This window comes from Drosophila navojoa, chromosome 2 (assembly GCF_054131105.1).
Source record: "Drosophila navojoa isolate 15081-1374.11 chromosome 2, UAZ_NAV_1.0, whole genome shotgun sequence".
In the NCBI taxonomy this organism is placed as follows: domain Eukaryota; kingdom Metazoa; phylum Arthropoda; class Insecta; order Diptera; family Drosophilidae; genus Drosophila; species Drosophila navojoa.
In genome coordinates, this window is record NC_142890.1 from 3,751,237 (window position 1) to 3,763,492 (window position 12,256).

Consider the following 12,256-nt stretch of genomic DNA (forward strand, 5'->3'; position numbering starts at 1 on the left):
ATTACGCTCGCCCCACAGCAGGCGGGGCTCGCCATTACAGCGCAGCATGAAAGTTGTCGAATTATTATTGCAGCTGGCCCCATTGATCGATCGATGTCAGCGAAATGGAGTCTCACTGAAATCATTTGGCCGCAACTGAATGCCGATTGCGACACGCTATTATTGCCACAGCTTAGCGCCACCAGAGACAAACGCACTGCGCGCCGTCTAAGCCTTTAAGGCCTGCTAATTGAGTGCTTATCGATTAATGTGCCGCAGTCCGAAATCCCCATTAATTATGTGAACACGCAACGCTTTGCGGCCAGTATATATATATGTGTGTGTGCCTCTCTCTCTCCCTCACTCACATTCTCCCTCTCTCTCTCTCTTACCCAGCCTCTGTCTGTTGAGTGGTGGGTGTAACATTTCCATGTGAACTGTCTTTTAATTTGTGTACTCAAAAATTCTGCTTGCACACGCATAAAATATGACGTGTCGTAAAATATAGCAGCAGAATTCTCTTTCCACACACAGGATGCTGCTCAGGTCGGATAATAGTGTGAAATCTATAGAGAGTGTCAGACTAGTAGATGCCCTGTAAGATGTTGCGGCTGTTCATAAGAAAGTTATGTGAAAAGAACAGCCTAACATATATTAGTTATATACGATATTCAGTATACGATATTCAGTATTGGATTTTACTCTACGAGCTTGTCTTCTTGATCGCTCATATACCAATACTCATGCAATTCATGCACCTCTTAATAAATGAGCCTCTCCTCATATCACTTATTTAAGTTTCTATTTTTAATAAATACGTAAAAATCCTACGAAATTCTCTACTTCCGAAGACTTCCATAATGCACAAAACAATTGATTGTATAGCAATATGGAAGAACTATGTACTATTATATATTCCCAATTCATATTCTCTAGCAACAGCTCTCAAAACATAACAGAATTTGTATAAAACTATATGTACTAAATATACTCATGATTGCAACATATAAGCAACATATAAGATATGGTGCTCAATAAGTATTGAGGCATTTTAAAATTATTAACATAACAGTTATTTGTACATATAACATATGATGTAGATGTATAATAGTCAAACGTATAAAAGTTAGATGAATAACTGTATTCGTATATAAGTCAGATTTCTATAGCTTTAACATATCATAGTCAGATAGATAAGGGTTTGGCGTATAACAGGTAGACATGTAACAGGTAGACGTATACTAGCTAGACGTATAACAGCTAGACATATAACAGGTAGACGTATACTAGCTAGACGTATAACAGCTAGACATATACCAGCTAGACTTATAACAGCTAGACCTATACAAGCTAAACGTATAACAGCTATATGTATAACAGCTATACGTATAACAGCAAGTACTGATGACAATTAAACGTGTAACCCATATTATTGCTGATAGGCGTATAACAGTTAGTACGGCTGACAAATGTATACCAATTAGTACCTCTAACACCTTGATGTATAACAACTTGAAGTATAACACCTTGAACGGCTTATAAGACGTATAACATCTAGTACTGTTTATATAGTTTTATATATAACAGCAAGTACTGCTGATAGTTAAGCGTATAACAGCTATTGTTGGACGTATAACAGCTGCAACAGATGAAATACAATCTTTATACCCAGTTGTACATCTATAAGAAAAGTATATCAACCGACTATAAAGAAACAACAATATGCGGCGGCTCATAAATTTTGCAACGGATGCAGAGTATCAACAGCAGCCGCAGCAACAGCAGCAGCAGCAGCAGCAGCATAATTAATGTTGTTAACAGAGGCAGCGGACGCAGCTGCGGCAGAAACTTACGCAAGGACCGTGCTGCTCTACATGATTAATGCCATTATTAATTTCGGACACGTTAATTGCAAAGCCAAAAAGCGGAAAAGAGGAAAGAAAGCTGCCAAAGTCGAAATGTAAACCAGTCGCCATTGCACATTGCACATACGCAGTGTTGTACCAGGCAATATTCAATTGCTGCGAAGCGAGCAGAAGGCTATGGCTAGTAGCATTTGGTTAGTTAGTTAGTTAGGTAGATAGGAAGACAGGCACGAAGCAGGCCATTCGAGCCGGTGGCATCATCAAAAACGCATCAGTGTCATTAGGGTGCGTGGGGCGTGGGGGGCGGGGGGCTCGGGGCACAGGATGGTGGCATTTGCTCTGTCATTTGATGGGCATGGCGTTTCTTTTGTTGCCTGGCTTGTGCGAGGCTCGTGGCAGCCGTTTGTTTACTTTGCGTTTCGCTACGTTTCGTTTTGTCGTGCGGCAAGGACAGCGTCAGCGTCAAGAACCTGAGCTCTGCAACAACTGTGTCGAGCAATTTTCAGCTCGAATCGCGCCAAATGAGCGCCAAGCGGATGGCAAAGGGGGAGCCCCACCGAGGGCGGCAATGAGCTGGCTTGACTCTTGCCAATTTGCAGCAAGTGTCGCCAACGCATTTTGCAGTTGCTGCACAAAAACAGTAGGCGACGATGGTATAATCATTGCCATAATCATAAAAACATATGACGCAGCCGGCAAATGAGTTTGGGGCTGGGCAAATCAAGTTACCAGCCGCCTCGACAAGTGCCAAGCATGTGTGCCATCTCCTTTCAATATGTGCAATCAAGAGCTGGCATGCAAATAACACAAACATGAAGCAAAACGAAATATAATTGTGGATATAACAAATTATATACATATATATATGGATGACTCTAACTTATTTGTTGATTTTGTTTAGTTATCTGAGGCAAATAAGTGAGCTCTTAGATTCTGAACTGGTTTGAATTAAGTTGGAGACTTTCTGCTTGCTATAAAAATAAATTTTGTATCATATCTTTTAACTGAACTCTTTGCTCTTTAATCTAACTATTTATCGACATATAAAACTTTAATATTCCTTAGTATTTCGTCATTGCAACCCATAATGTAATTTAACCCTCTATTATGACAGCAAAGATCGGATCGAGAGAAGCAATTTGCTATTTTTGAACAGACTCTAGCAGACATAACTCTTTGGAGGCATATTGATGTACAGTTTTATTTATAAATTGTAAAATACAGTCGAGAGCCGATGATTCGATTTACACAGAAATTCAATTTATTGAGAATTAATGATGACGAATTTTGTTTAAGGGGATAGAATATTTTTCGATTTATCGCGATTTTCGATATATTGTAGAAAAATTCTCGAGACTCGACTATACTATAAAACTTCTCAACAAAAGAGAACATTTCGACTACATATATAATATAATTTTATAGAGAATTATAGATTATTTAATACTTTATAATTGAGCATGAAGCATGAAGCATTCATAAAATTATTAGTAAAACTCGAGAGCTCTTTTAGATAAAAATCAGTCAGAAGAAGCAGACAATTCCTGATAAATAAACCATATCCCTTATACTCCAGCGTCCTTAAGTTTCATCTTGATATCGCCTTTACGGGACACCTTCGCCTTGTAAACCACATGCTCGCCTCAGCTAGTTAAACAAATTTGGTTCCTTACTCTTTTATCACTGTCCATTTCAATCATCTATCAATATTCGGCTTATTATTTGATTAACTGTTGCTCCAATAAATCTAGATTTTCACATTGCGCACATTAGGTGTTATCTAGGGTATCTGATGGCTCAAATGGCTTGAAACTATATTTATAAAATATTTTCTGTTTTGCTTTATTTGCCGTATTTTTATTTTTAAAAATTTTTTTTTATTTTTTTTTTGTTTTGCCATACTTTAATCAAATAAATAGCTTAACATTTAGACCCCTGCTGCTATAAAATATGAAATATATGAATTTTGTTTTATTGCATGCTCTATCTATATTATTACTCACCATAATTCACATTTACGCTTATGCATATATGAGGCACTCATACATCTCATATACTCTACACAAATGACTTGTCAACTTAAGACAATATATTTAAAGTATATCAAAAGAGAAAATGCTTAAAAAATGTGAATCTCGTTTTTATGGCCGCACAATTTGCACATTGCATCGCAAGTTGTTGTCCTGACGGCATTTTGCATTTATGCCGCTATCTTTTATGCCGGATATGAAACTAACAGTCGTATATGTGTATGTGTGTGTGTGTGTACCTGTGTGTGTTTGTTTGCATGCTGATGTTTGCCACAAAAGCCAACGCCACGTGGCCTGTGGGCGCAATTTCGCCCATTGGCGCTCGTTAAATTTGCATGCGGAAGCGCGCTGGTGCACATGTGTGTAGATGTGTATGTGTGTGTGTGTAGCAACAATGCTAAATGAGCGCAACAGTTACACGCGCTGCCACAGCGACAACGGCAACGACAGTTTTGTGGTTTCGGCCGAGTTCGAGTGTCTCTGCCGCAAAACCAAGTTCTTTTGGCATGCAGCAAACGTGCCAAGGCCAAGTTAGCAGCAGCCACGCCCCCCGAAAAGACGATATTGAAATTTAAAAAACCAGAAAGAGATTATATACATACATCAGGTACAAATGTGACGCCGATTTCATCAGATGGTGAAATAGAGAATTGTGAAAATATTACTGACTCGACATGTACATACATACATATGTATATTTATACATACATACGTACATACATACATATATCGAATTATCCATTACTTTAAGCTTGACTCAAATATTTATTTAAAATTGCGCTTTGATTAAAATGCAAACGCTGCGCCGGCACAGCCTCTGTCGCGGCCTCTGCCTCTGCCGCTGTCGTTGTCGCTGCCACCGCACTTCCTTGGAGAACAATCTAATGCCAGCCTTATGAATTAAACACGAAGAAGCCGAGTGACGCGTTTCGTAATTAAAACTTGCCAAGCGCACTTGCAAAAGTTTATTATGCGCCGCTGTCTGCCTCTAGCCGAGCCTCTCTCTAACCCCATCTCATGCTGCTCCTGCTCTTGCTCCTGCTGCTGCTGCTGCTGCTGCTGTCGCTGTCAAATTCATAATCTGTGGCATAGTTGGCTTTGAGGCAAAAAGAATGGTCGCTGCTGTTGACGGTTTTTGCGCCCGCACCGCCTGCCACAAAACATTTCGCACATAGCCACGGCCAGTTTGGCCTAAAAGAATGCGGCCAAAATGCTTTTGTTCGGCTACCTGGCGCACGGCTTTGGTCAGGCAATGTCAAAGCCTGTTAGCTACGTTATTAGCGCATGATTGAAAACCGCAGGCGATTTGGTGTTGTTGTTGTTGTTGGTTTGAGGCCTCTTCAAACTGCATTTCCATGAAAATTAAGCGGGCGCCAAGGATTAGAGATGCAGGAAATGCACGAAAACTGACTGCATAATACTCTGTAAGCAGCTAGATTTTAGGTTGAGGGATTTCTATGTGGTGAATGCTTTCTATATAAGGTCTTTATAGCACACATCAGTTGAATAATTTCTACGTACTATTCGCTTTAATCGGAAGGTATAAAGCCTATATACTGTAAGCTTCAACTATTTTAAACTTGAGCTGATCTCTTGCAAAATGTTATGTAACATAATGTTAATTAACAAATGTAAAAGTTATCTTTGATTCTATTGAAACCAAGGCACTTACAAGCAAGTAAGCATGAAATAAATCCCAAGACAAATGTCTTCTATAGTAAAAATTATAAAAAATAATATAAGAAATCGAATATATGTAGATTAATTATACTATATATTTGTAGATTTTATTGTAGTGTATGGTTATAGGTTTGCCCAGGAAACCTAATCTCCCCTTCAAACCACCTGCAGCTGGTCTAAATCTACATAATTAACTTCTTTTACCCCCGAGCTTACCTTAAGAATTTCAACAGCTAATATTCCTGCTATCTACAGTACATAAAGCCCCATATACTCCACTATATTCTGTGAGCAGCTTTTCAAAGCTAATCTCACTCGCCAGCTCTACCAAATCAAATTTACCTTTCATTAGCCGCGCAATTTGACAAAAGCCCATATATACTTCTGCATTTGGTGAGCAGCGCTCTAAGCCCTCATGCAGCTGGTCCAATAATTGAACGCTTATCCGCGGCCGGCCATCAATTTACATTTGACAAGCAGCCGCAGTTGGCTTTGACGCAATTTCCCAATTTCTTTTTGGTTTGTGTTTTTCTCTTTTTTTCTTTTTTTTTTGGTTTGGGGGTAGAGCCAGGTGTTGTTCACCTGGCTAACCCTTTTGTTATCGCTGCAGCCCACTACCGCTGCCACTGACGCTGCCTTTTGTTTGCTTGATTAAATTATTTTTCATTATTTACCAAATAAAAGCGGAGGCAACAGCCAAGAGACACTTTGAGCACAGCAACACAACGGCTGGCTTACACATTTAATAAGTTTATTATTAGCAAACAGCGACGAGGCAAAAGAGCAACAACAACAACAACAACAAAATGAAGAGAAGCAAAAGGCAGTTGGATACATAAAGCGCGCCATTATGAAAAAGTATCTTATCTAAAGGATGGCTTCAATTGCGCACGGGATTTGTCATTTTGAGCTGTGTCAACACGCCCCACAACGAAATTCATTTTCATGCCCAGCAAACGATTGCTGAATGGGGTCGCTTGGGTGCTTGGTCAGATTGGCCTCTGAGGGTGTTTGTCTTGAATGACTGATTGACTGACTGACTGACTGACTGATTGACTGACTGATTGTGAATGATGATGTGGAAATGTTTAATACTTAGTTCAGGCGGAAGCAGTGATTGGCTGATGATTGACTACATCTGATTAACTAACTGATTGACTGTCTATCTGAATGATTGAAAGGCTGATTGATTGACTCTGCCTGAGTAAAGCGACTGAGTAACTTTAATATTTTCAATCATTGATTGGATAAGTGCGACTGACTGACTGAGAGATAGACAAATTGACAGACTCTCTAGCTGATTGAAAGAATATTTGATTGACTAAATCTGACTGACTATGACTCGATGACTTATTGAATATCTTACTGACTGACTCAATTAATTAACGTTTTGGCTGCCAAATTGTCTAACTGATTAAATGATTGATAGATAAACCTGTCAGTTTGATCGATTGAAGGACTGATTACCTCAGACTGAATGAAAAGCTCAGTGATTGAAGATATACCGCTTAACTATTGACTCTGATTGATTGATTTGACTGATTGTGAGTGATTGTGGGATTGAATAGCTGACTGATTAAATGCTCGATTTGTTGACAAATATTCTTATTGGCTCTTTGGCTGAAAAACTCTGATTGACATATCCGTAAATCTGATTGACTCACGACTGATAAGAGAACTTGCTAGCTAGGGTATCTAACGAATTGCGCTACTCAAATATCTTGGAACTTGTATACTTTTAATACATGTGCTTCAACATTTTGTTGCTATATCTATTAAATATGTTTTGCTTCTTCTCACACTCTATCTGAAATATTATATAATCTTATTTAATTGACTCACTCGAATCGCTCGCCTTATTAGTCGAGCTCCTGCTTGCTTGCACCGCGCAATATTTCAGCCCGTTTTATGGATAAATAGATTTCTCTTAAGGCTTTAAAGCGCCTACTATTGCAATGCCTTTTGAGCTGCGTGAATATCCGCTTGCGGTTAATTTGCTGGGCCAGCGCGCAAAACCACAAGGCCAGGTGGTGGGTCGTCAAGGTGTTTTCCCTGCACAAGTAGCTGGGCAGCTGTGCTGCACTTGTGACTATTGAATGGCAGGGATTACACGTATTACCTTGACAACGCCAACGTTAAGAGTTCTGCCCGCTTCGCTTTCTTGTTAGGGAAATGTCTTTGTGCGCCTATTTTATACTTAACATGAGATATAATAGCATTAGAAATATGAGCAAAGGCAAGAGAGAGAGAGCAAGTCTAAGGTAGAAAGTGAACAATGAGTATCTGAAGCGAATCATTCAAATACATTTACTCAATCCTTTACTCATTCACGCCAGCTCAACTGGCGCCTATATTTTTAAAATAATAATAGTATATTAATTCTTTATATAATGAAGCATATACCCAATTAAAATTAAATGTATACCAGAAGTAAACACAATGCTAAATCAGAAAAAAAAAGACACTTCAAATCAAAATTAGAAAACAGAACATAACAACTTGTGAATCCCAAGGTCGTGGATAGCAGAAGGAACGTAATCACACGTGCATAGCCATCGCTTGGAGTGCCAAAATCAGCATCGCACAGTCCTAGATCTTTGATTTGTAACCAAAGCAAAACAGAAGCATAGACCAATACAACATAAACAAAAGCTTGTGGAATACGAAGCATCGTTGGTATAAGCATCGAAGGCACGTAAATAATACCATGTGATCGCCACAGCCATCGAGGCGCTACCAAAGATCGATCCGCAAATGGAACTCAATTCGTTCTGACTATAGAACTCATTTGAATAATATTGAAGAAGGCAAAGCAAGTCAATTCCTCAGTTTACAATTATTTGTGGCTGTATATAGGCTGGCATACGTATATAACAAACTTGTGGAATCCGAAGCATCGTTGGTACGTGATCCTGATAGGCAATTCGCAGATGGAACTCAATTCGTTCTGGCTATAGAACTCATGTAAATTATTATAAACATAGGTATATTTCTAAAAAAATAAATTATGAGTATACATAAACCTTTACCAAAGCAAATTCTTATCTAAAGTTACCAGTCTTTAATATTTAGTCAAAATGGATTAAAGTGAGGTATATTACAGAAATTAATGGATACTCATTATTTATAAAATTTATGGAAATAATTTATAGTTAATAAATGACTGAACAGAAAAGAAAATATTCGTTTTTCATAAAATTTTAAAATATTTGTTCATGTTAATATGTTCTCAAGCATATGTATTAGGCATCGTCTAATCGAAATATAAGAACTTGATTTCGATACAAAAATCGATGCTTATCGATAAATTGAAAAAGCAAAGAGTTTAGAAAATCAATTTATTAAGATGTTTATATCAATTTTGATTTAAGTTTGGACTTCAAAGAAAATTATCATCATCTATAAACAAATGAATAGAAAAATGTAATAGACTTTAGTAAGCTATTCAGCATGTCTCTTTTCTAAAGGTTAAATACGTGCCCATCATGGTCAAAGCATATTTTAAGGAGCTTACGTCTTTTACCTTCAGCGCACACTTACACAAAAGAATTTTTTTTTTAAATATATTTCAAAGCATTTTCGGTATACAAATTGTAAATGTCCGAATCTTAAGTCGGACACGAAGGCGTTTGTGATGCTCTGAAGGCAAGAGCTTTGACCCATTTCAATGTTGTAGCCGGAATTTTGATGCAGCTGACAAACCAGACGGAGTCAAAGCAGTCAATTAGCATAGAAATTGGGTTTTCAGCTTGATTGAGGTGCAGCAAAAGAAAGCTACAAATGCTCAATGATTGAAAGACCAATTGGCCAGACACCTATTTGACATGCGGCCAAACGGATCAAATAAACATGCCACAAAGTGCACGAAGCAATTTGCTCAACAAGCGATGAGCCACTCGAAATGTTGCAAATTGTCTTAAGTAATTGAATTTCCAGTCAATTAATAGACCATAATAAGTCAAAGCAATGGCAAACAAACCAAACTCAAAGACTCAAACAAAGGCACATGTGCATACGCATGTAGATTCGCCTGCATGTTTGTGCATGCGTAACTCAATTTGTTTGCTGAAGAATTTGCGAAGACAAATTTATCGATTTGTTGAAAATTATATTTGAAAACTCGACTAACTCAATTTGATGTTGCAATTTGTAGTCCTTGGCAACGACAGCGACAAATGCAACAGTCTGCAGCGGCGGCAACGGCCGGACAAAGTTTTTCTCTGCGAATACTTGGTTTTAAATAATAAATAGCGTTAGGAGGCAAGGGAAGGGGCAATGCGGAAGAAGCAGAAAACAAGGTAAAACAGAGCAGAAGCGAGGGGAAACTGCGTCTAGTGTTGGCCACTTCAGAGTCAAGTAGCAGAGAGAGGGCATAAATCGTGCCACAACATAATGAGCGCCAAGGACAGCAACAGGATGCAAATGTTGCCTTCGAAATTGGATTCATTGCTCACTGACTTCTCGCTATTTGGCCAGAAGCAACTGCCTGCCGTGTTAGGGGCTACGAAATTAGTTTAGACTTTGGCGGAAACCGAGGTCGAGACGGCAACTGTTGCAAATGCCTAGCAGCTCCTTCGAATGATTTCGTTATTATTATTATTATTATTATTATTGTTGCTATTGCTGTTGTTGTTATTGTTGCATTTTTCACTCAGTAGTTTTCTTGCTTTTATTTCAGATGCTGCGCACCAACGGACAGGAGACTGGGCCAAGCACACAGACGTCAGACACAACGATGCCCAATCTCGAGTAGTTGGACAGTTGGAAGCCACAAAGGAAAATCGTTTGGGATATTAACATAAGAACAAGGCTGACTCACAACAACAACAACAACAACAAGAGCAAACGTAAGGGAAAATTGGAAAATCGAAAAGAAAATCAACAGCAGCTTTAGAAACCAATCAAAATGCGCTCGCTGGCCAAATCAAGCGGCTTTAATAGCACCGACGATGATCTTGCTGCCCTGGATGCTGCGAATCGAACCGAATCCATATACAGCATTAAATCCAACTGGATAACCGAGTGGTAAGTGGAGTGGAAAATAAAAGGATTTTACGTGTTTTGGCTTGACTACAATTACTATCAGAGTTTGCACAAGAGCATTTCAAATTTTTGGTAACTCTAGCTCTCAAAGCAAACGAGATTTGCTTAGTGATTGTTGATGAGAATTTTATAGAACAATTTTGGCAATTCAGTACTTGAAACAAACTTAATGCGTGCTTCATATTATAGGTAAGCGCTCATGTTTTTATAGACGCTAAGCTTAAAGAGACCTCAATCAAAGTTCTACATGCTTTATAGGGTTCGGTCTCTCATCTATCGATCCTGTATCAAAAAATTAACTCATAGCAAATTATATCATTGATGAGATATAGATTGATTGAGTTTGCATTATATTTCAATTTAATAAATCTTAGATTTTCAAAAGAATTCCACATGAAGGGATCGTTAGTCTAATATTTAGATATAATAAAAATACAAAATTCCTATATATATATTTAAGAATAAAAGATTTCAGTTTTAATACATACATCATCCTATATGTCTATATAACTATTTACACAAATTCTCTTCCCTTAGGCGCGTACGAAAGGAGCGTGAGAATCTCTGCCGTGGTCTCTATAATCGGGTCGTTGAGCACACGGAATGCAAACGCTTGTTGGAGGCGGCCAAGATCTATGGCGAAATAACTGATTTTAACACCTGGTCACCCAACGAGCAGTTTCAATGGTATCGCAATTTCGGTGCCAACCTGACGAATTTTGGCCGGAACAGCTCGACGGAGACGAGCGCCACGCCCATGGAGGATAGCGGACCGGCACTGGTGTTGCCGCCATTCGAAACGTGGCAGACAATCGCCATTGCGCTGTGCCTGTTCCTCTGCATCATTCTGACGGTGGGCGGCAATATTCTCGTGCTGCTGGCCTTCATTGTCGATCGGAATATACGACAGCCCAGCAACTACTTTATAGCCTCGTTGGCCGCAACGGATATGTTGATAGGTGGGTGGAGAGCAGAGCTAACTACTGTCTATCTAAGTTATACAGGTTATTAGATGGACTGACAGATTGGGTATTTCACTGACTAATCTCTGATCTATAATTGACTGATTAATCGATTATTTAAACCTTTGCGTGACTGCCTAATTAATAGATTCGTATACAGTGATTATAGCAATGAACTGCTGATTGATTAACTGCTATAAATCTATAATTAATTCATTGATGAAATGCCTAAGTGATGAATGATTGATCAGCTTTGATTCACTGGTTGACATAGTTATTGATAGACTTAAGGAATATCGCAATGATTTAGTAACTATGATTGAGTGATTGACTAATTTACTAAATAACTTCAGCGACTAGCGATTGATTGAGTGGTTGATCAACTTTGTGGATCACCGGTTAACCTAAGTCGTTGATACGCCGATTGACTACTAATTGACTGAGTGATTGATTGATTGATAATATAACTTACGCGACTACTGATTGCTTGATTGACATAATGATTGACTGAGGGAATGGGGTCATTCATAATTCATTGCATGTGGATGCTTAACTGATTGACCAACTAACTAAATGATCGATTCATTGATTGAATGCTCACTCATAGATTGATTACTGATTGATTAAGCTGAAGTGTTGATTGATTGATTTAATAAGATAACTTAACTTAACCAATTTACTGTCTAATCTCTATAAA

The 12,256-nt window shown here is 38.5% G+C and overlaps 1 protein-coding gene across 2 annotated transcripts in view; it reads left to right on the plus strand.

Moving 5' to 3' along the window:
• The window catches only part of mAChR-B (muscarinic acetylcholine receptor), a 37,346-nt gene that overhangs the window by 22,076 nt on the left and 3,014 nt on the right, over window positions 1-12,256 (plus strand). For both annotated transcript variants that reach the window (XM_018098096.3, XM_089265007.1), the window contains exons 2-3: window positions 10,233-10,579; window positions 11,135-11,556. In XM_018098096.3, the coding sequence (XP_017953585.2) occupies window positions 10,461-10,579; window positions 11,135-11,556 (541 nt within the window). In that variant the 5' untranslated portion in view covers window positions 10,233-10,460. The remainder of the gene's footprint in view (window positions 1-10,232; window positions 10,580-11,134; window positions 11,557-12,256) is intronic.